Source organism: Lissotriton helveticus, chromosome 5_1 (genome assembly GCF_964261635.1).
Source record: "Lissotriton helveticus chromosome 5_1, aLisHel1.1, whole genome shotgun sequence".
NCBI classification, from domain to species: Eukaryota; Metazoa; Chordata; class Amphibia; order Caudata; family Salamandridae; genus Lissotriton; species Lissotriton helveticus.
The window spans coordinates 457880746-457906395 of NC_136065.1; the positions used below are offsets into that span (position 1 = coordinate 457880746).

Here is a 25650-nt window from a genome sequence, read left to right on the forward strand (position 1 = left end):
ACTATTACAGTTCTCAGAATATTCTGTCTGTAAATCTATGCTTCATAAATCAATGGCAAAATTAAGCACGCGCTCACCAGAACAGACACACCGGTTCCTCAGAACACACTCAAGTGTTAGTAGCAGAGCCCACAGGATTTTGCATACTGTGTGACCTGAGCGTACATGTATCCTGTGTGTATGAATGAATGAATGTAATTATTGTTTCAAATAATGAAAATTGTTACAAAAAGACTGGGCGGGGTGTCTCCATCCACGCACCTTCTTCGATCATGAGTAAAACTTAATTATATCTGTTCATTTAGCAAGTCTAATAATCACAATGCACGACATTAAGAAACAAATAAAATAAGATGAATATACGCTAATTTAAAGCTGTGTTACATATGTGTCCTGTGTGCACACCAGTTTTAAGAGGGATGAGACCCTGCACACATGTTATTATGGTGCTGTAACTGGGCATTTGATGCTATGATCGCGCCTAAGCAAACGATGGTAGTGCTAGGGCATTTGAGGCTGTACTGCTAGCCTCTGGCTGCCTTTCCCTTCGTCTATCACGTTTACACCTCTGCAATACCATGGAATCATCCTAGTTAATACTTGGAATCAAAACAAGAGTTTTATCTGCTTCAGTATTATTTCCTACATTTTACTACTATTGCGTTTATTGTGTATGGATTTTCGAAGTTCAGTGTTGTCACATTCTGTAATAATCAAGAGTCAAAGGTCACATGACATCACTTCCTTTGATGTAATTAGGGTTAAAAGCCATTTCAAGTCGCTTCCTGTGAAGCCATGAGAGGTGGGGTCAAGGAGAATGATGTCACTTCTGCTACCCATAGGTATTTTCTTGAATCAACGTCCATGGTCAAATAGGCTTACTTTTCAGTAAACCAACTGTAAATAAAGTCTTTATTAACAATGAATTAAAAAGTATCTAGATATATTTTACCACCGAGGGATGCCAACTGCCCCAGAATCTGGTGTTTTACTTTGTATCTTGCCACAGGAACAATGAGAGCTGTGCTCTGTACCCAAGGAGGTAGCGAGAGCTGTGTGTCTCACATATCCGTCTTGCTGCAGGTCGTGGATGCCCCCGTCACCCAGAGGGAACAGCTCTTTAGCAGCCTGTACAGCAGCCTGAACCGTACTCTCCTGTACTGCCTGTCTGGTTCCCGCCAGACCCTCATGGACTTGCTGAATCTCCTGCACATCCTGAAAGTGCTGGTCGAGCGCTGGGACATCATCTTCGCCACCTACAACTCCAACATGAGCTTCATCACCTGTTTCATCCACTGCCTGTTCCAGATTCACTCAGGGAGGTAGGCAGAGACTGCAACTTTCACACTGTCAATCCTTTGTGTTGGGGCTTGGGTAAGTCCTACTGGGAAACAACCTTTACAGCGCAACTTTTACAACGCACTACCATTCCAACGAAACTTTTACAACGCAAGATCCATTACAACGCATGTCATTACAACGCAACCCTTACAACGCATGACACTACAACGCATACCATTACAACGCATGTCATTACAACACAGTCATTACAACGCATACCATCACAACGCATACCATCACAACGCATAGTACCCTTACACTATCCAACACTTACCCAACTGTTGCACCCCCTGGAGTTAGAATAGTAATTTTTACCCCCACACTATCCAACACTTACCCTACTGTTGCACCCCCTGGAGTTAGAATAGTAATTTTTACCCCTACACTATCCAACACTTACCAAACATGCGTTGTAATGGTATGCGCTGTAATGGTATGTGTTGTAAAGGTGTATGCGTTGTATTGGAATGCGTTGTAACGCTAGTTTTGGGAAATTCGTTTGTAATGGCATGCGTTGTAATGGAATGCGTTGTAATGGATGTTGTGTTGTAAAAAATGCGTTGTAAAGGCATGTGTTGTAAAAGTATGCGTTGTAACATCATACATCCGACCTACTACTTGCCCTGCGGCTACTTCAGAGCACTTGTTTGTACTTTTGAGCCTATAGTAGGCCTTCCTGAGTTACTTCTTCTGTAGTTGTGAATCCAAGGTCTATGGCAGCCTGAAGGGCAACATTCCCAAGAGGCTCCTGAACTGTAGGTTTTTGTTTCAGGCTTTTGTTCAGAGTATTCCAGAGTCAGGGATTCCTGAATCCAGGAACAGGCATGCATGTTTTTCAGGCTTGAAAGTTTGATGTATATTGTAGAATAGATATAGCAGGCATGGTGTAGATTCCTGGTTTGCATCTGGCATGGTAGCTGTTTTTGCATTTGTCAAGATCATTTGCTTCAGTGGGATTTATGTACAATTCGGAATGTTTTAATGTTATGTTAGGTGCTTTCACTGTTATTTTGTTAATAGTAATGCTCACACCAAAGGAGACCTCTTTGCACTAAAAAAACAGGCCCCACATACAATGAAAGTATGTCATCATGTCTACTTTGACACAAGCAGGGAAGATGGTCGCTTGCCTGTTTTACGTGCAGTAGAGGAGTTTTACAGAACCAAGCAGGGACCACAGAAAAAGGTTTAAAGCTGGTCATTGATTAGAAGTTTTTATTATGTATTTTTCATGTGTTTTGACCTTGTAGCCAGTTGTAGTTGTGTACAACATTTGTACGCTGATTGTACACATTTATATTTCTTTATACTATTCTTTTCTGATCGCTTGTGCTTATATGATTTTTTTTAATGACTGAATAAAGCTGTCTCTTTATAATTATTATTATTACTAGTTCACTTCATTGGTTGATGTGACTATCAGTGTGTGTATGTGTTGATGTCATTTTCAGTATGTGTCGTAGATCACAGCACTTTTCAGCGCTTGGAAGCCCCCGGGCAACAATTCGCGCTCTATACATTTACCAAATACAAATACAATCACAGCATAGGTTTCTGTAAGTTGTAGTGTGCATTCATATCCCATTGCAGGGGGTGATGTCAGCAGCCATGGTTGTTAACAGGTTATTGCATAGTGTGATGTAATTTGCAGTGTGTTCATAGACCATTGCATTGGGTGATGTTAGTTGTGCACACCTCATTTAACCTGGTACCCAGATTGCTATCTAACAGTTTCTATTTCACTTAAGTTATCCAGAAGGATTTGGCATAGATGCAGCATCTCATCCATCATTCTGGCACCTGATCTTCCAGGGCAAGGCTGAAGAGATGAAAGGTGGGGAAGAAGAAGCATTGTCGGAGTATGATGGTAAGGAATCTTCCAGAGTTGAGGTCACAGTCAGAACATATGCTCACACAATCTACCCGAGGCCTGGTGAGGCAGATCAGTGGATGGTTCTAAGGTAGGGGACACAGCTATATTATACACATAGGGTTGTACACACTGGGCAGATCTCAAGCTCCCAACTGACTAGCATGCACACTTGTTACCAAAAGGATAATCACTAACTTGCACTAATACAGGTTGTAACATCTTTTTCTGGGGTCCGATCGCCGTTCGGGAGTACTGGGACTCAATTGTGTCCTTTGAAGTCATTTACAACTGGTCTCTTGGTCACATTACCATTAAACCCTAATTTATTCACTTAGAAGCTGATGAGAGTTTGGCAGAGAGGGTATTTAATCACAACTTAGGGTTCATGTACCCGCTTTAGAAGTGGGTGGAGTTGCGGTAGTCAGTGACGGAGAGTACACTGGCTCTGTCACCTGACAAGTTCCTCTGACCTCTTGACAGAGTATGGGCTGTTGGAGGTTAGCCACTGACCGCCTGCCCAATTATTTAGAGTGGGTAATAAGATGGCTTTTTTTCTATGCATGAGGGACAGTAACATTTCAAAATAATGACCCCCTCCACACCAGGGTAGATGACTTTCCTGGGGTGGGGGTCCTTAGTCTTTAATTTCTCAAAAGTAAAACTCGTGCATTGGGAGTTTGTTTTCAAAAAAATAAAACAGTGTAAACAGTTGATGGGCAGCTATCCTCTTTGATGGAGCCATCTGTCAATCTTTTACAACAATGGCAGGGACCACTATAGTGGTGGTTCCTGTCAGTGTTAAGAGTTGTCCATGGGGGAGGAGGACAGCTCTAGATTTGGTGATCAGCGATCCCTCAGGATGGTGTGAGCAATATCCTCTACCATCCTTATGGAGTACTCTCCATTCGCCAAACTTTAACTCAGCCCCTAAGTATTGCCTTTTTAGTGCTTAACTCTATGGACAAATAGGGTAATAGAAGTCCAGTGCTTATGCATTGAGGTGACCTAACTTAGACACAATAATGCCAGCCAATACAGCTACCTTCCAGTCAGTACTTTACCTTTGTAAGTCTAACATAACATAACAAACCACAATAAGGGGTATTCAGCTGGAACTGGTCTTGTCCGAACTAACAATATACATTCATAATATCCTGGTCTTTCTGTCTGATCCAGCCCTATACCTACTGGTCCTACTGTAGTAACTGCACCAGTTTGCAAGCTAAGTATGAAAAGGTAAATTGGTCCACGTATGAGACCTTCAGCCTCACCTTCTAACCAGGTACGCTTTGCCACCTAAAGGGGACTCCTCCCTCCATCCTCTATAAAATAACTTAGGATCATCTTCAACCTAAATACTACAGTTATTGCCTGCTATCTATTTGCAGCTTCGGAAATCAAAACCGAAAGGTATACCGCAGTGGCACAACCCAATTTGGGTGCATATCATTGGTTAAAATGATAACTTTACAACAGATACTTTTACCTTTTCAAATCCTTCAAATGAAGTGCCCCACAGCAAACTTCAGAGTATATAGAACCAGTGCACCAACTTTATGGGGTATGGGGGAAAAAAGATTACGGCTGAGACAAAAACTTTTCTTCCCCAAAAATGGGCACATACTGGACTTTACATCCTACAACATGCTAATCAAACTGAGATACATGTGGGAAGGTCGAGGAGGGAAACCGAATGCCATTGGTGCTTCTTAGACCATAAGCTAGCAGGTTGACACTGCAGGTTAGAAAAATTGATAAAGCAGATACAGCACACGATTCTCTGATTCAGGGCACAACCCCGGACATGTTGAAATTCATAAACCTCAGGTTGCTCTTAGAAAGCTAGCCATCTCTCCTTACTTCCCATTTCTGAATTCTGATTTTTCCTTCAGCATTGGACATGGTGGCAGCTCAAAAAATAGAAGTGATCAGATATGGAAAATGGGGAGTCCTCTATAACAAGGCGTCCACAATGCATTTCGGGCAAACAAAATTAGATTTTGATCTAGGAGAGAGTGAGAGGTTTTGGAACACACAAAAAAAAGTCTTTACCTCACTGGGCTTTACACAACTCGGTCAAAGCAATAGCATCTAGAGAGCTCACCCCTTTTGAGAAACTTCCACAAACAGTAGGCCCTGACAAATACTTAATGTCAAGAACATATCTGATATTGTGGTCCCCAGAATCTAAATGGTCTTTTCACTGCTCGTTGGAAATTCAATTTGGCGTTGTGCTCCTTCTCCTCGTGAAGGGCGATGAGTATGGGTGGTATTAAGGTGAGTTAGCAAATTTGGGGGTGAGTGTTTGATTTGCTCAAACGCTCCGTCCATCATCCCCTTTTGTATCGCTTTGTTCGCCCTAAGTGTGGCAGGGTATGCTCAGACGTGAGTCCCTTGCTCACTTGGCCACTGGATTCAAGATAGCCTGGCTGATGAGGATTATAAATCCGAAACCGGTCCCAGGATGCTTGTTTCCGGTCCATGGAAGACTGGCTTGGCAGTTCGGGCTGGACTGTTCCCATGAGGCACAGGGTCAGACTGATTTGCATATAGCCATGTCTGAAATGGGGTGGCTGAGTGGGCTAAATAATGGTGATGGATTAAACCCAGATCAGTTGACTGGGGGTGAGTGTTTGATTTGCTCAAACGCTCCGTCCATCATTCCCTTTTGTATCGCTTTGTTCGCCCTAAGTGTGGCAGGGTATGCTCAGACGTGAGTCCCTTGCTCACTTGGCCACTGGATTCAAGATAGCCTGGCTGATGAGGATTATGAATCCGACTCCGGTCCCAGGATGCTTGTTTCCGGTCCATGGAAGACATGGCTTGGCAGTTCGGGCTGGACTGTTCCCATGAGACACAGGGTCAGACTGATTTGCATATAGCCATGTCTGAAATGGGGTGGCTGAGTGGGCTAAAGAATGGTGATGGATTAAACCCAGATCAGTTGACTGGGGGTGAGTGTTTGATTTGCTCAAACGCTCCGTCTATCATCCCCTTTTGTATCGCTTTGTTCGCCCTAAGTGTGGCAGGGTATGCTCAGACGTGAGTCCCTTGCTCACTTGGCCACTGGATTCAAGATAGCCTGGCTGATGAGGATTATGAATCCGAAACCGGTCCCAGGATGCTTGTTTCCGGTCCATGGAAGACATGGCTTGGCAGTTCGGGCTCGACTGTTCCCATGAGGCACAGGGTCAGACTGATTTGCATATAGCCATGTCTGAAATGGGGTGGCTGAGTGGGCTAAAGAATGGTGATGGATTAAACCCAGATCAGTTGACTGGGGGTGAGTGTTTGATTTGCTCAAACGCTCCATCCATCATCCCCTTTTGTATTGCTTTGTTCGCCCTAAGTGTGGCAGGGTATGCTCAGACGTGAGTCCCTTGCTCACTTGGCCACTGGATTCAAGATAGCCTGGCTGATGAGGATTATGAATCCGAAACCGGTCCCAGGATGCTTGTTTCCGGTCCATGGAAGACATGGCTTGGCAGTTCGGGCTGGACTGTTCCCATGAGGCACAGGGTCAGACTGATTTGCATATAGCCGTGTCTGAAATGGGGTGGCTGAGTGGGCTAAAGAACGGTGATGGATTAAACCCAGATCAGTTGACTGGGGGTGAGTGTTTGATTTGCTCAAACGCTCCGTCCATCATCCCCTTTTGTATCGCTTTGTACGCCCTAAGTGTGGCAGGGTATGCTCAGACGTGAGTCCCTTGCTCACTTGGCCACTGGATTCAAGATAGCCTGGCTGATGAGGATTATGAATCCGAAACCGGTCCCAGGATGCTTGTTTCCGGTCCATGGAAGACATGGCTTGGCAGTTCGGGCTGGACTGTTCCCATGAGGCACAGGGTCAGACTGATTTGCATATAGCCATGTCTGAAATGGGGTGGCTGAGTGGGCTAAAGAATGGTGATGGATTAAACCCAGATCAGTTGACTGGGGGTGAGTGTTTGATTTGCTCAAACGCTCCATCCATCATCCCCTTTTGTATTGCTTTGTTCGCCCTAAGTGTGGCAGGGTATGCTCAGACGTGAGTCCCTTGCTCACTTGGCCACTGGATTCAAGATAGCCTGGCTGATGAGGATTATGAATCCGAAACCGGTCCCAGGATGCTTGTTTCCGGTCCATGGAAGACATGGCTTGGCAGTTCGGGCTGGACTGTTCCCATGAGGCACAGGGTCAGACTGATTTGCATATAGCCGTGTCTGAAATGGGGTGGCTGAGTGGGCTAAAGAACGGTGATGGATTAAACCCAGATCAGTTGACTGGGGGTGAGTGTTTGATTTGCTCAAACGCTCCGTCCATCATCCCCTTTTGTATCGCTTTGTACGCCCTAAGTGTGGCAGGGTATGCTCAGACGTGAGTCCCTTGCTCACTTGGCCACTGGATTCAAGATAGCCTGGCTGATGAGGATTATGAATCCGAAACCGGTCCCAGGATGCTTGTTTCCGGTCCATGGAAGACATGGCTTGGCAGTTCGGGCTGGACTGTTCCCATGAGGCACAGGGTCAGACTGATTTGCATATAGCCATGTCTGAAATGGGGTGGCTGAGTGAACTAAAGAATGGTGATGGATTAAACCCAGATCAGTTGACTGGGGGTGAGTGTTTGATTTGCTCAAACGCTCCGTCCATCATCCCCTTTTGTATCGCTTAGCAAATTTAAATGCAGGGTTGCAGCTCAAGAATGCCGCAGTTTGTGTGGGGAATCTATCCTAAAATCACGAAATCATTGACATCTTTTGTACAAATATAAGGAATATTTATTTTTCTATGTTCAGCAATTAAAAACAATCATCTTATATGTATTACAAACAGTTATTGTATAAATATTTGTGGTGTACAAAATCTGAAAAGTGTAATTTCTTTCCAACTGTGTTCAATTCAGTGTCCACTAAAACTACTAAAATTGTTATAGCACAGTCATAACATGTTTCACAGCAAGAAATTTGCACTTCTTCAGGGCTGTGTGAAATAAATAAAAAAATAAAACAGAAACAAACCACAAAAAAAAAATCCAATCTCTTATGTTTCCTTGTATTTAACAGATGATAAACCACGCAATTAATATTGATCCTTCTTCAGGTCGAGCCTGCAGGCAGCATGCATGCACTGCTGTCGCTTGGAGACCTATTGTGTCTAATAAAAAAAAACCTCTTACTATTCTTTAGCATCACTATCATTCTTCTCTTCTACATTCTAATTCAGCAGCATTTGCGAAGGGTCACTTCCTTTTCTTTGTCTGGTGCTTGGACCAAATACACATTAAATTATCGTGCTGAGATTGAGATACTATTTCTTTTTTTGGGGGGGGGCATTTTTGTATAGCTCGGACTCGACCCTACCTGAACGTATTGGATCGCTTTGCAATTTCAGCAGGCTTTACTTTTTTATAACTCGCGGGGAGATGAAGTGATTAGGCCAGAATCACAAGATGTTGAGCAGAGCCAGAGTGGGATCCAAACGGTGGTGGTGGTATGGCGGGACCACTGCAGCTGTTTGCGCTTTTATTACAAGGGGCCGATTTTTGCAGTACTGCTGCAAAACTGGCCCCCGTAACAGAAATCGGCCCCCACCAGTCCAAAACCATCCCCTACCCTTCCGATCCACCGAGGAATCGCCCAGTGCCTGCTACGTCCAGTCCGGCCCTTATGTTGAGCAGATACCGAGACGCGGAGCGGGTTCTCCAGCTCCTAAGTCAGCAGCTTTGACTGTATTGCCACAAACTCTCATCTTTCTTAATTTAGCCTGCTTGTTTCCCATGGAATGTGGACATTGATGACAGCAATGTCATTAATGACGCATTGTGTGTTTGTCAAGCCTTGTGTCTTTCTGAAACCCAATATTTGACCACCCAATATAAACCACATGCAATTTTTTTTCGCCGTATGGTTCTAAAGCCTTGGACGCATCCGTAGAACTAAAACTAAAGTCTGATTGGAATCATTGAGCGACCAAAAGAATTTTTAGCTGAGAAAGTTTAGTACATAGCACTTCAGGTCATAAATAGAATGACTCCCACATTCTGAATTTGTATGTATTTTTTTTTTAGGTTTACTCGTTTTTTTAAATGAAGAAAACACTGTTTAGGTTTTGCCATCTGTATAACAACTAGTCCAGGTTAGTAATATCACAGTGTAATTTGTCTTATAATGAACCACGACAACTTAAGGTGTGAATCAAACTAGTGTCTTTTTTACAGAGTGGTAGAAATTAGCTGGGGACGTGCTCGCCTAGGCAGGGAAGTCTGAATTTTCCTCTGTCTCTGTTGCAGAGACACTCAAATGTGGAAGAGGCTCAGTCTGCAGTGGAGAAGGGCAGAAAACCTGTGTGAATTTGCCTCAATGCAACGGTATGTCATTTTGGCTGCAAACACATGAAAACTCTCAAAAGAGCCTTGAGAAATATCTTAAGGGAATGAAACGTACTTATGCAATAATGGACTGGCTTCACTGCTTTAATGGAGAGGATGTGGCCTAATGGCTAGAGCAGTCGACTTCTGAGATGGGGAACAGGTTTAGAGTCGTGGCAGGGCCGCACAACATCCTGTGATTCTGGGCAAATCACGTAATCTCCTCGTGTCTAACGAAAAATCTAATGTGTACATCTACAACGCAACTGGTGCTCGCGTAAAGCGATCTGATTTCTTTGGATCTAGTTCGCGTGTCATAAAACTCCCCAAAAAATACTATCTCAGATCTACCAGCCTGAAGGCACAATGAAAGTTATTCCCTTAATCCCAAAACAGTATACTCAACATCGAGTGTAACAAGCATTGGGAAGGCCCATAGGTCTCACCTTTGTGATATCTTTTGGTTTTGTCAATGTGTTTTACCCATGTTGTACAGCAACTTGCAACATAGCTAAAGGCAAAGAAAATAAAAGCATTATGGTTCACCAGTGTTGACTGCATCACAGTGCTTTTTTTATTTATTTAACTTTCAGCCATGCCAGGCTGCTTTACAACATGGTTAAAAACATTGACAAAGCCAATAGAGCTTGCATAGGTACGACTTACTATCTTTGTCAATGCTTGTTAACTGATGTCACCCAGCCCTGAAAAAGCGGTGGACTCCTCACTACAAAACATGTGTTGGCTGCCACTTGACAAGTTTTATAGATGCTGAGGATGCTGGATTGAACACAATTGGAAAACAATTGAAACTTTTCTTAGTTTGTACAATACAAATAGTTTCACAATAATTATATCAAATACATATAAAATGATTGCTTGCTAAAGGACTGTGGCGTGAGCATGCAAACAATGAAATAATAAACTTCTTGTTCAGAAGTGCTCATGCAAGCACGTGTACAGACTGGGATATATTAACTCTCATAAACGCATGAATACACATGAGCATACACTAAACACATGCAGGCATGCAGTCTCTTACATACTCACTGATATCAACATATTCCCTATTAGGCCCTCAAATACATATCAAACACTATCAGGTGCACTGACTTTGTGGTCCTTATGGACAACTGAGTCAGTTACACCTTGTGTCTGGCGATCAGAAAACACATTCAATTTGACAGATGAATAATAACAACAGATAGCTACACAGAGACACTGCAGTGTTGAAGTGCTGTTGATATGGTGAACTGACACTTTTAAACCTTGCGTGGGCGCGTCGTCCAACGGCCGTTACAAGCACTACCTCGGCAGTGCTGCGCACGTCCGCTGGCCGACGCGGCCCGCCCACTCTTCAGAACTCCCACACCATGGTGGAATTTGCACCGCCGTAAAGGAGTTATAGTGAGCAATGTCATTAGACACCCACACAGAAGCACACTCATGCCCTTATGCACTAACAGTAATGTGAATATCTGTACCTCAGTCCAGGCGGAGGTCCTCAAGATGGTGGAGACAGTCTGGGAGCTGCTGATTTCCCAACGGAGGCAGGCATTGGAGGACACCTACAAAATGGACCTGTCCGTGAAGCCAGGGCAGCTGGAGAGCAGGCTGAAGATCTCAGATGTTACCCCGCTGTGGGAGGAGGCAGCAGCAAAGGCGTGGCAGCATTACCTTGGTAAGTAGCAGTGTTGCTAGAGTGGACCACGTCTTTACTAGCAAGCAGATCCGAATCTTGGACCTGTTCCTTGTTGTGCTGCTGTCACATGCAGGGCCGGCTTTAGCGCTGGTGGCACCCTGTGCGACTGTGTCTGTTGGTGCCCCCCTCCCAATGACCACCTCTACCACAGATTCCCTCACTAGCACCCTTTAACAGTGCCCCTCAAGTCTCCATAACTACTGTCTCTCAGATTAATTTAGTTTTATAACGCCACTCATACCAGTGTAAGGTGTCAGAGCACTTTACACCACACACACATTGCACAGAGACAATCATATGTGTGTAAATCAGTGTATAGGAAATTGTACATCAGACAGTACTACAAGTTGCAGTGTAGGAGTGACATGTCATCGATACTGGTAGGCAATATAGTTTAAGTTCTTATTCAGGAAAAGCACAAATTCAGAATTTAAAATGTAACATCATTGGTAGGGGTTCTCTTTCATAATAAGAATTGTTTTTCATCCAAATTAACCCTTTCCCCAAGATTGGGATGATGAAAGACTGGGCAAAAACATATAGCTCTAACATTTTCCTTGCAGTTTGCATGTAGCTTTAGGATGACAGTTAATAGCTCAATGTTCTATATTAGGATTTTGACTTATAAAAGACTAGTAACAAAAAGAGCTCTCTTACAGAACACTGACCTATTTACATTATATGCACTTCCTTATCTGCATGGTACACGTTCTTAGCACCAAGCATTTTAACCCTCTGAGCTACCTTAGGATGAGTCAAAACTTCCACTAGACAAACCTCCGGTCCCTTTCCAGGAAGACGATTAGTCACCGACTTCTCTTGACATTGTAATTGATGTCTGAAAGTTGCGAAGCAGCAGGTGCTTTTAAAATGATAGTACCCCTTTTCAAAAATGACGCCCCACCCCAAGTCAACACCCGGTGAGGTTGTACCGATCGCACCGCCCTAGAGCACTGGTCACATGCACAGTTGAAAGGTAACCACCTCAGCAATTAACAGTTAACTGCACACAGTTTCCTGTTCCGTAGAGACGAAAACTCCATCACAACATGACGCAATAGCCAAAAATCCATGTGACTTGAGAACATCACTTTACCTCCTGTTTAGGGGGATTACAGTGAAAGTTTGATGGGTATCATAAAAACTAGGGGTGGGCGGAACTAGAGGAGTTTGACTCCTCGTAATTCTGCAGAGTTACATAAAAACTCCACGAGATTCCGCGGAGTTCAGCCAACGGACAGAAAATATTAATGCTGTGCTGCTCACACTACCATTTAGAGGCAGTAGCACGAGTAGCACTGAAAAATCAGCACGAGCAGCTCTGAAAAATCAAAGCGAATGGCACAATGCGGTGCGTAAGAGCGCGGGGCCATTCAAGCTGATTTTGCTCACGCCCAAGTATAAAATCTACTCGAGCAGCAGCAAATCTACTCAAGAAGGAGTCTTCTGACTGAGACCGTTGCAACTGCCCACGTTAGAAAATCACGCTAGGGGACACCAAACCTTGCTCGCGTTTCTGGATCCTCGCAGGAAATAAATTCCACCACACGGAAATGTGCGGAATATGACCAGAACTCTGCGTTACTCTTTGCTAAATTCTGCCATTTCTGTGGGCAGAATGAAACATTACACCCACCCCTGATAAAAACAGAAAGTACATAGATTCTGGAGTGCCTCGCCACCTTTGAGCAGCTAGTGTTGATAAAAACTATTCAGATCATAAAAAATGTATTTCCTGTGCTTTGCAGCCTCCGAAAAGAAGTCTCTGGCAAACAAGTGGGCACCCCCTCGGTCAAAACCTCCCCACCATCTCTCATCAGCGATGCGGAAGGTACAAGGGCGTCACACCAAAGGCATGGAGGGCAGCATTCAGGTAAGTGACTTGCACATTGACTATTCATAGGCCTGGTAAAATGGACTTCCTCTGAGTCTTGCTCCAAAGAAATATTGCAGTGCAATATCAACTGAGAATGCTTGAGTGATCTGATAAGTGCCGCAAAAAATTTAGCAGTCCTGGGTAGGTAGATAAACAATTCTCTCTTCCAATATTTTATGTGCTTTGTCTAAATTAAAAAAATGTGAGTTCTAATTGTAACTTACCTGCATGGGAACATGCTCCAGAAAAAAAACCTACAAAATCCAAAATCAAGAAAGGTTAGAAGCCACCTTGTGCCGAGTCACCACCAAACTTTACTCGAAAAAGCAAACACCACCCACTCAGCGGTTTCAATTAAATCTTTACATCTATCTCAGATCCAAATGTTCAGAAAATCTGTAAATGACCCTACAGTCTCATTCGCCTTAACCCACATTCAACAGAATGTCATTTTGGAATGAAGAGAAACACGATTGGCAAGTAATAAAAAAAATAAGAAAAATTTAAATAATTTTACGTTGAAAAGCTTGAGCCTAGTGTAAGACGGATCACATCTTTGATCCTTCTGGGAAATGTTAATGCATTGCAAGATACAGGCTCCCTTTTCTTAAGTGCCACAAAGAGTGTTTTATATTTTAAATTTCCAGTGGCGGCCCCTCTGCTATGGCGGAGGAGCATCGCCTCACTGCTTTCGAACAGTAGAAAGCAAATATAAAATGATAATAATTTTGAGGTATTATCATTGTATGTTTCCTTTGCGGGCGGGCGGGTGGACAGGGCTGCTCTGATCAGGTTGAGGGGCAGGGGAGGAGTGGTATGCCCACTCCCAAGTGCGCAATGACTGTTTGGTCGGCCCTCATGTGCCGCCCAAACCTGTCAACCAGACTTTCCCCCTTTCCATGCAGGCTACATTACACTGCATCAAGAAAATGGCCTCCCCTACAACCCCTGGCTGAGCGCTGTGTCACAGCGCTCAGACCATTCACAACGCTGCAAGGAGCGTTGTAATTGACTTAGGGGAGGGAAACTGGCTGCCTGCTTCCTGTTCCTGAAGTCGGAAGCAGGAGAGTAGGAGCAGGACCAGAGACGCGGGACCGCGGGACCCGGCGGGAAGGTACTTTTTTTTGTTCACCCCCCACCACCCACGTGGCCTTCAGAGTCCAAAAGCAATGTCTTTCCATGGATAGGAGCTAGTGCAACACTGTGAAACTAATGTGAAGGCTACTGTGTACCAAAGCTGCCTCCTCTGCATTCAACCGCATGCCTCTTTCACCCTGCATGTCCTCTCTGTTACACTCTAACATGATTATCTCACTCTTCCATCCTTTTTTCTCCTTTTTTAGGTCTCACCTGAGACAGCGCAATCGTTGTCACTTATGAGACATTTTGTTTACATACAAGAGTCTTGGAGCACGTCCATTACTTACCATTGGTTGGCCTCGTCGTTGCTGTAATGTCCTTGTGTCTCATTGGTCAGTGAGTGCAGGTTTCAATTTCTCTTCGTGTGCTTGTCGCATCTGTGGTGTGGTGAACAAAAGAATGATAGATTTAACCCAGATCCTTGTGACTGGGGGTGAATGTTTGCATTCCGTCGATCAACTGTTTCTTTGGTATATGTGGCATCTGTGGAGCATAGATCAAGTACAGCTTCAATTTAGTGGCCAGTGTCCTTCCACTGGTCATCCTCTTCCAAAGGTACTTTTTTTATTTAAGCTGTAGCACTCCATAAGAGTCCATGTTATTTTCAGGCCAACTCCCCTCCTCCACCCATCTTTCTCTGCATCGTTGCTTGCCTGTTCACCTCCTGCGGTATTGACCTGGTATTGCTTGTCCTATCCCCCTCAACCCTCGTTAGTTAACCCATTTACCCCCCCTCTTCCCCATACTGTTACTTGCCTGGTCCCCCTCCCGTCATCGTTGCTTGCTTACCTTGTCACCACAAGTACCACCCACGTTGTTGATTGAGCTGTGCCATTAGCCCCACCCCTGTTTGCTGCTGTCCGTTCCTCTCTCTACCCCTTCTCCGTTGTTGCTTCCCCTGTCCTCCAACCCCCTTCCCCCACTTGTCGCTTGCTTCTTCCTCTACCCCAATATGTGCTGGCCGAATCATAGTACTTTTTTTTACGCATTGGCAAAGCCATTATGTCTTGCATATGGTATACAGCATGGTTGATAGGAAAAACAAAAATTGAGCTATGTTACTTCCAGTGTTAACTATCTTGGCTTTTTTTTTACTTTCAGCCATGCTGTACAGCAGCTGCACTGCTGTAGAACATGCATAAAAACATTGACACAGCTAATAGAACTGAGTGCAGATATCCACCACCTGCAACCACCGGCACAGATTACGCACTGATTTCCTATTGAGTATTAATGGGACTTCCTAATGGAGAGCACAAACTTTTTATGAATCCTGTGTGAGCTCTATTGTGGGCACTGTCCACACAGTGTTAACTCTCGTCCAAAGATCTGCCATCTAGCCAGCACCAAATGGCATAAATTTCTCAGAAAACCATAGTTTATTAGATCAAGTCCGGGTCTCCCGTCGGACCCCTGCCCTCCTTTGGTGTTTAAAAAGATCATCTCTGCAGTAGGGTCAGAGGTACTAACCTTATTAAATCTCTCTCTAACTACATGGAAGGTACCTCAAAAATTCAAAGAAGCTATAGTGATCCCACTGCCCCAAAAAAACGGGGCGGACCTGAGCAATCTGAAAAACTTCCGACCGATCTCTCAGTTGCCTTTCTTGACGAAGGTCCTGGAGCAACATGTACTTAAAACTCTATCGACCTTCCTGGAAGAACATCAGTTGCTACAAACATGAACAAGCAGGCTTTAGGGCCCACAACAGCACTAAGTTGGTGATTCTCTCAGTGCTGGATAAATTGAGGCTAGCAGCTGACAAGAAGATCCCCTCCGCACTGATCCTACTAGACCTCACAGCCGCGTTTGACACGGTGGACCATGCGCAGCTGCTGGCCCGTGTCCGGCGGCTCGGAGTCGGTGGGAGAGTGCTTCAATGGATTACTTTCTGGAAAACTGGTCTCAAAGAACCCAACTTGAGGACTGCAGGTCTAGGCAGGGTGTCCTACCCTGGGGGGTCCCACAAGGCTCAGCACTATCCCCCCTGCTATTTAATACCTATCTTCAGCCGCTGGTCGAATCACAGGCAAAATTAGACTGCCGGGTGTTCAACTATGCTGATGACACCCAGCTAATAGTTCGAGTTAATAACTGTCCCCAAGCTCAGCTCAATGTCCAGAACATACTACGGTTCACCATGAATTGGATGACCTTGAACTCACTAAAAGTGAATCCTCATAAGACAGAGGTGTTGGCTCTAACCACAGAGGCCTCACCCTGGTCAAATCTTTTCTGGCCAAAAGAGCTCAGTACCACCCCGACACAAGTACCAGTTGTAAAGAGTCTGGGTATCAAATTAGATACCAAACTTACCCTAAACAATCAGGTGTCGACGGTAGTGGGGAGCTGCACAAGTCTGCGGCGGCAACTCTGAAAGCTTGGTCACCTGCTGTCATTTCCTACCATGCGTACGGTCGTGACAGCCCTAATACTGTCAGGCTTGGACTATGGTAACGAAATATACATAGGACTCCCTGAAAATCTCCTGGGGAAACTCCAGGTGGTTTTAAATGATACAGCAATGCTGATTTTTAAATCTCCAAGAAGAACACATGCCACCCCCCTGTTGAAACAGTTGCACTGGCTCCCTATTAGGCAGAGGATCAGGTTCAAGGGTCTGTGCATTGCGCACAAAGCCAAATATGGAATGGCACCGAAATTTATCACAGACCGCCTGAAGTCCTATGTGCCTAGTAAGCACCTTCGGTCATCGGAGGCCAGCTTGCTGGCCTGCCCGCATTTCAATAGAACCACCATGGGAGGACGGGCTTTCTCAGTTGTAATCCCCCAGGTCTGGAATAAACTTCCGGATAATATACAAATGGAAACTGTGTTACTACCATTTAGGAAAAAAATTAAAACCATCCTGTTTACTGAGGCATTCGGCTAAATCCATTCAATGCGTTGACTACACTTGGAACCAGTGGACCTCTGTCCACGCAACCAGCGTCTAGAGACCCATGGTGATTGGCGCTCTATAAATATAAACTAACAATAACTATAACATTTCTGCTTCTGTGAACAGCACAATTTAGAAGTCAATATATCTTTCTCTGTGGAATACATGATTTTTCTTCTTCTTCTGTTGTTGGTACTCATAGTTCTTGTACAGATGTTTATTGAAGTTCATTTCATGGTGTTAGGTTTCATCAGTGTGACATATTTGTGCTTGCTCTGCTTAACAGCAAACACGTGCCACCCTCTTTTGGCATTCAATCCTAAGGCTTGAGAGACTGTGGTAAATACTATTCTTGTGCTTGGTTCCTTATGATGTAGTCCGATTAAGGTGGCAGCGTATCACAGTCAGATATAAAGTTGTGGTTTGTTAGTAAAAAAGCCTATGCAACGCTCCGTCCGCATTGTGTATGTTCACCATGCAGTCACTACGCAACTCTCTTGTACTTGTATGTGGATATCTCTTGGACATCCCTCCAGCAGATTTCACTATCGTAGTATGTACAAAGGGTATTTGTATGCAGCCCTAGATTTTGAGTTTAAAGGGCCTCCCTTGGGATTAAGAGCTTATCAAACTCAAACAACAGAAAATGTTGGGGAAGTGTGGGACAAAAGATAAAAATGGCATGAATAGAATAATTGCCCAAGTGGTTATGGAATTTGCTCCTTATTTAGAGTGTAAAAACAACAATTGATGGACAGAACAATGTCATACATTAAGCCCAGTACAGAGAGCTGGGCCTAAGTCCATCGTTTTTTTTCTCCCCATGCCATTCCAGTTTGAAACTAGCCATATGCAAATAAGTCTTGACCCTGCATCCAATGGGAACAGTCCAGCCCGAACTGCCAGGCCAGGTCCTCCCTGGACTGGAAACAAGCATCCTAGGACCATTTTCGGGGATTCACCGCCTCATCCATCGTCTCCTTGTGTTTGCTTTGTTCGTCCGAAGTTGGCAGGGTATGCCCAGACGTGGGTCCTTTGCTCACTTTGCCACTGGATTCAAGCGAACTTGGCTGATGAAGGGTGTTACCCAGAAACAAGTCCCAGGATGCTTGTTTCCGGTTCAGGGTATGACCAGATGTGGGTCCCTTGCTCACTTTGCCACTGGATTCAAGCTAGCCTGGCTGATGAAGGGTGTTACCCAGAACGCGGTCTCAGGATGCTTGTTTCCGGATCAGGGAAGACCAGGCTTGGCAGTTCGGGCTGAACTGTTCCCATGAGGCACTGGGTCAAGGCTGATTTGCATATAGCTGGGTCTGAACTGAGGTGGCGAAGTGAGCTAAAGAATGATGATGGATTCAACCCAGATCTGTGACTGGGGTGAGTGTCTGAAAAGTTTCAGCGCTCCGTCCATCATCTCCTTGTGTTTGCCTTATATAGAGTGTGGCCGACATGTTACTCCATCACAAACGTGACTGCTATCCCATCCACCTTTTTTGAGGTGCATTATATCCTCTGTATCCTCTGGTACTTGTAATAAGGTGGAAGGTTTATCAGTTAGGTTTCATGTGATGAGTAACCTGTCCGTCAAACTGTAAGTCAGGCCCTGTGTTTTTCTCACCCCCTAACAGTATCAACGAAAAGACCGAATATGTTCTTAACAGGATACAAATGTATCCTTCAAAGCCTCATTGATTCTTGGGGTAACCTTGTCAAACATTCAAGCTTTCACTCGTGGGTGCCTTGAAGGCTAAGCCAGATACAATGTCACCCTACTGATAGTCACATACACAGTAATGATCAATGTATAGTCCAGCAGACTTTAAAAGGATTACTTCTTTAACTACGACTTTATTATACAAGAACAGAAAAATTAGAAATAGCGCACATCAAGTCATCAAGTGTGTCACTCTAACCATTCCATACACTGTAGGAAAGAGCATTTGGGTTGGACATATCTTTTGTATTTCGTGAACCAGACAGCTTTTCAGTCTGCATTTGTTGCTCCTGAAACCTTTACCAAAGGTGTGCATACGCCTATGTTACCTGATGAGAATTCAGCACCATGGATAGGTCCTGGGATGTTGTTTGATGCTGGAAATGTTTAACATGGTCTCTGGAGTTTGGATTCTGGAAAAGTAGAGTCCTGATGATCTGGTCCTGGGACTGTTTTTGAATCCCCCTTTGTACTTTGTGTTTCTTCTTGGTATTGATTGTGAAGTAGCAAAAAGTCCCATTCTTGATACTGGAAACATAATTTTTTTACATATCTCAGTTCCATCAGATGCAAATTATATATTGTGACCAATAAGGTCACCTAGGGCCTCAAAGGTGCGGTTCACTGCTGCCTACCAGAACCAATATTGTGAGATCTACCAAACGTTGCCTATATGCCTGTAGCCCCCTGGAGTCAAGAGAACAAGCCAGCCCTTGGAGAGGGTTAAAGTTATCCAAAACTTAAAATTTGCTGTGTACTTCTCAACAACCAACTCAAGCATCTGCCGGGCAGAAACATCAGCATGCCTCTGAAAGAATTCAACTGACTTGGTACAGCCTTGGGAGAATGCAAAACACACCGACCATCATCAGCCCAGAAGCAACAGGCCGCGCAGGTTCATACTTGACGTCAGAAATTCTTCACAGTGGTAGCTCAGGCAGGTAGTATCATGGGACAGGAGCAGTACACTGTTCAGGAGCAACATTCAAAGTTTAGGTTCTCAACTAATCTCAGGAAAGAAGCGATTTGCAGGATTTCTGTTGGATTGAACTGCTGAGGCTGATGAGAGCTGGAACAAGATATGTTTCTACCGTTCAAGGCCAATATGAGAAAACAACTCAACAACAACACTAACAAATCTTACTGCACCTTCTGGCTGGGAGGGAATACATGTGCATGCCACCAAGCAGTGTATGTTGGTATTAGGGGGTTCCTCAGGTTGTTTACATTGCAGTTTGTAATCGTAAACATTTGCTTATTTTACAATATGTGTTGTGATTGGGTGGTCTAAATATCAGTATGTGCTGATGGTGAAACGGCCAGGGCTGTCTTGCGTGCTGATGAGGGATTGGTCTGGATTGCATTATATTGTGCGCTGATGATCACTTTCGGCCACATGCATCATTGTTGTTATTTGCGATTCCTAAATTGCGAAAATTAAGGAATCGCAATTTAGAAATCGCAAATACCCATGCATTAAAAATTTGTATCTCTTTTTGCGATTCCTTATTTTTCCTTATTTGCGATTCCCAATTTTGCGAATCGCAAATAAGGAATCCCTTTACATTGATTCCTATGGGCCTAGAGGCCCATAGGAATCAATTGGAAGGCATTTTCATTTTGCGATTCGTAATTAAGGAATCGCAAAATGAGAATGCAATTTCAAGGGTGCAGGGGGGTCCAAAGGACCCCCCCTACACCCCTGAAATGTACCTGAAAGTGCTTTTTTCACACACACATGCCCAAAGGGCATGTGTGTGTTTAAAATTAAACTTTCAAAAATGCACTTTAGTGCATTTTTGAAAGTTTTCTGAAATTACCATGAAGGTTAACTTCATGGTAATTTACCGCTTCTAATTTGCGAATTCGCAATTTTTTTTAAATCATGCACTGCATTTAAGAAACCGCAAAATTGCGATTTCTTAAATGCAATCGCAATTTGAGAAATCGCAAACAAATTGCGATTTCTTAAATTGCGAAAATGGCAAAAAGCTTCATGCATCCCAAAAACGGAATTTGCATTCGCAAACGGACGAATTTTGCGATTCGCACCGTTTGCGAATGCAAAAACCCTTGATGCATGTGGGCCTTTGTGTGTTCTTTATTATTGGTTGTACTAGATTGCATTGAATGTTGTTGCTTGGTTGGTTTGGAATTGATTGTGTGCTGGTGATGGGTTGAGCTGGATCGCATTTGGATTGAATTGCATCGTTAATCTGAGTTCATATAATTTACCTGGATCGCGGTGTGGCGCTGAAGATTGATGATTCTACAGGATGGCCTTGGTTCCAATGTACACTGAAGGAGGACACCTGTTTCTGGTTAATAACCCCAGGATCAGTCCTTTAAATGGGCCGGTACTGCCCGGTACGGAGTACCGGCACCTTTTTATTTTGAGAGGGAGAGTACCGGCACTTCTCAAGAGAGACTCAATACTTTTAATTGGAGAGTACCAGCACTTCTCCGAAACAAGCAGGTTCTCTGGTACTGAGTACCTGCACTTCAAGTTTCCATTTCTAGCACTGCCCAGGATAGACATGCTATGCCAGCATGTCCACCGCCGCTGTTTGATCCAATGAAATCCATTCATTTAGACGTCGATAAAAATGGCTGCCAGTGGGCCAACAGAATCTATAAACAGAGGGGTTTACAAGCCCAAGGAGGCCAGCAAGATACGTCTATCTGCCCTCTGACCTTTTGAAGCACTTGACTGTCATGGTCCCCCAGTTCATCTGATGTCCCACACCAGAGCCGGCCAATGGCAACCTCTCCCCAAGTTTCCAAGACATTCCATTCCGCGCCTCTTCCGGGTGTCTGTCTGGGAGGGCTCATTTATCACGCGGCCGTCGAGCTGTCAGCGCTGACATGATCAGGAATAACAGCGCATGAGTAATGCCCCCTCGGATCCCGGCTCCTGTAATTACTGCCTCTTCCTCGCTGAAGCAGGACAGGAGAAGCAAAGACATCAATTTCATGCACTCCTGCCTGAGTAATGTTTCCGAGCTGCCTTTCCAGATGGTAACCCCTTCACTGGAGGAGCTAATGATCCGGGCTTATTTAGGGAAAAGCCAATAACGCAGTCTTTAACCTTCAGCAGCCAAATACATGTTGTTCCGGGCGCTCCGTGGGACGAATTAATGAAAATCAATTACACTGCTCACTGAGGCGTCGTCGGCTGTAATAATCAGAATTAATTAAAAAAAATAATTAAGCAGACCCTAGGGCGAAGACTGTGTTTTGTATTATGACATCACTGTGGAGGTGTGAGGATTTAGGGAGACAGGATGCGGGGATGGAGGAAAGGTAGACAGTGTGCTGGAGGGCAGGCGTGGTGCATCATGGGAAGAGCGCGGGGTGGGTGGAAGAGCTTGGATGAGAAACAAGCTTTGGCAGAGCCAATAGATATCGCCTATGCTTTGTCAATGTCCTTTAGCCATGCTGTATAGCTGCGCGGCTGCTCTGCAGCATGGCTAAAAGTTTGGAAAAAGAACTGACCGGGTCATAGTTCTTTTTCGTCTCAGGTGCGGCTCTTCCATAATGGCAGAGGAGCTTCGCCCTACTCCTCAGTCAGTCACAGAAAATAATAAAATGATAATAAAACAATATCATTTTATTTGTCTGTGACTGGCTGTGGTTTAGGCATACAGGTAGGGCCGGGCCATGACAGGGAGGAGTGGTGGACACTAATAAGTGCGCATGTCAGTTTGGCCAGCTGTCTTAGGCCAGCCAAAAAGACATGCGCACTTCTATTTCTCCAACCCAGCTGTGTTGCACAGCCAGGTTCGAGGAAAGCCACAGGCTCCCGGCACTGTCTGAGCGAAAAGACCCGTCCGCTCAGAACAATCCTGGTGCTGTTCCATAGCATGAGAGCATTGTCTATATTGGGTGGGGAGCCTGTACTTTCCCAGAGACTGGTGGGAGAGAAGCATTGAGGCGGGCATCGGAGGCAGCGGTAGCAAAAGGTATGTTTTTTAACTATGATTTTCCTCTAAACTCCCCGTTCCATCCCCCCCGCCCAACCCCTGTCCCCCCCTCGTCCGCCACCCCCACTTTCCTTTTGTGGCGGCTACAACTGTTTTTTTATATTGCATGTTGGCAACACGACAACAGGAGAAAGGGTGGAAGGGAACGGGCAACATGGACAACGAGAGGAAGGGTGGCAGGAAATAGGACGGTCATAATAGCGATTTTTTTTTCTTATGGCGATGGGGGCACAAGGTTAAAAGGTGAGAGGTGTTAAAAAAATACATAGACTGCAGTGTGTGGGGGGCTTCAAAAACAACATGGACAGGGCAGGGAGGGGGATTAAAAGCAACACGAACAATGAGGGAGGGGGGTTAAAAGCAACACGGACAAGGGGGAGGAAGGGGGTTAAAAGTAACACAGGCAAGGGGAAAGGGTGGGGTTAAAACCAAGAAGGACAACAGGGGGAGGAAAGTGTTCAAAGCAACAAGGACAACAGGGGAGGGGATTAAAAGTCACAGCACAGTGGTCGGCAAGCAATGGGTTAACAGCAACATGGACAGCCTGGGGGAGAGGGTTTAAATCAAGCAACTTGGACCACTGAGGGGCATAATGGGTTCAAACCAGGTAACATGGCCAAGGTGGGGGCGGGATCGGCTTAAAACAAGCAATGTGGAAATTGGCAGTGGGAGGTCTTTAAAGCAAGCAACGAGGACACGTGGGGACGCAAAGGTTTTAAAGTAGGTAACATGGGCAAGGGTGGCTGGAGGAATTTAAAGCAAGCAACATGGACAAGTGGGGTGACTGGGGTTTAAAGCAAACAACACGGACAATCGGGGTGGGAGAAAAGAAGCAACACGGACATGGGGTTGCGGGAGGTAAGAAGCAGCACATACAGTGGTGATGGGAGGGAAGAGGCAACAGGACAGGAAGAAAAAAGAAAAACAGTACTTCAATCAGGATGTATGACATTACAATGCATGCTTTTACCACGCATGCTTTTACAGCGCAAGTTTTACAACGCATGCCTTTACAACGCATAGCGCTTTGGGGTGCTGGATAGTGAATAGTTTAATTAACTATTCCAACTCCAGTCCCCGTGGATAGTAGGGAAGGTGTTGGATAGTAAATTAAATCTATTCCCTATCCTAGAGCGCCCCCCAGCGCAATTCGTTGTAATGGTTTGCGTTGTAAAAGTTGCGATGTAAAATCATTGCGTGGTAAAAGTTGCGCTGTAAAGGATGTTTCCCCTTCAATCACAGCGCAAGTAGTTGAAGAATACCGATCAAGGTATAGCAATCAGTATTTGGTCCTTGCTCCACACAAAAGAACAGGAAGTGGAGCCAGTACGTGCTGGCCAATTAGGAGGCAGCAAAGAAGAGTGACAATTTAGTCAACGGGTGGCTCCAAGATTGGGGAATGGTAAGCAATTGTAGGGTGCTGTATACAATATCTTTCAAGCACCAGCACGAGTGCTATCTTAGGCGTGTCCAAAAAAACACTATATGCATTAAAGCAATAAGTGAGCTGCGAGATCTGTGTCAAAATAAGAACATTCTAGTATTAAAGCCTATGTGGCTTCGAGGAAGAGGTCTTTGTTATTGTGCTCTACATGTATTCTAGGGGGAGACCACAGCACCAGTGCTAGAGTTCTGTAGTTATACCAAGTGGAGGTTCTTGTACCGCAGGCTCCAGTATTAGGGGTCATACACTTATTCCAAGTGCAGGCTCCAGTGCTAGATACCTTTCATTTACTCTAAATGGAGTCTTTAGTGTTCTGTTCTGTAGTTTTTCTAGGTGAAGACTTCGTAACCATAAGCCGGGGAGGCATCTAGTCTGGATCCCGTCCCCCTCCAACTCAACTGAGTCAATGAGATCATAACATCTCAAAATTGGATATATCACACTGGTGGTATTTATGGGGAAAACAGTTAGTTACCAAAAACAATACATTGTTCTTACATTATTACCATATTAAAAATGTATTACTTCCTAATCTAGGCAAACACCACACTGTACTATTTACATCAAAAGCAGGCCAGCTGATTGCACATTCATTTCTCAAAGCGCACCAGCCCCATTTCTATACATCCATCTTTGCAGGAGGAACCGCCTGCGTCTTGCGGGAAGATACCAGAACTCTCCTCCACTGGACATTCGTTATGGCTCTGCCCTCGTGCCCCAAACCACCATGTTATAGGATACTAACCCTATCAGGGTGACCAACAGCTAAAGCCCCATCCACTACACAACTACCTGAAGCCTCAAAACCTTAATCGCTATCCTAGCGGTATAATTATCACAGAATGAAAATGTACGGTGCCAACCTTAGTGCTATCGGAAGATGATTATGGAGAAAAGCTCTTATTGGACTGACTGTGATATGGTCTGCTTCACTGCTCTATAGTCTGAAATCACCATATCCCCAATCTCCTATGCTTAGGGTTGGGAGGGTGGGAATTTGTGCAGATGATAACAAGGGCCAGAAGGAAAAGAATGAGGCCAAGACACCCTCTGCCTTAAAAGGAGATCATCTGCCCGCTATACAGACCCATCTGTGACGTCACCGCTCTCAAACTGGGCTTCCTGCTTAACTCCTCTGGAGCTGAAATGAAGTGAAACCAGCAACTCGTGTGACTTCTGCACAACTGCCCCGGGCTGGCCAAAGAGTCCCAGAAGTGGTCCGGTCTCTCAAAGGCCCTGTGGTATTATGAGTTCAATTTTCCAGGGCAGGGCTCGAGGTCCTTTGGCTCTTCTAAGTAGACGTCTCCTCCCTGGAGACCTGTGTT

The 25650-nt window shown here is 44.8% G+C and overlaps 1 protein-coding gene across 2 annotated transcripts in view; it reads left to right on the plus strand.

Annotated features, from left to right (window-relative positions):
- Window positions 1-25650, plus strand: part of WDFY4 (WDFY family member 4) — a 1018342-nt gene that overhangs the window by 626403 nt on the left and 366289 nt on the right. For both annotated transcript variants that reach the window (XM_078642707.1, XM_078642708.1), the window contains 4 exons: window positions 1084-1322; window positions 3090-3208; window positions 11054-11245; window positions 13015-13139. In XM_078642707.1, the coding sequence (XP_078498833.1) occupies window positions 1084-1322; window positions 3090-3208; window positions 11054-11245; window positions 13015-13139 (675 nt within the window). The remainder of the gene's footprint in view (window positions 1-1083; window positions 1323-3089; window positions 3209-11053; window positions 11246-13014; window positions 13140-25650) is intronic.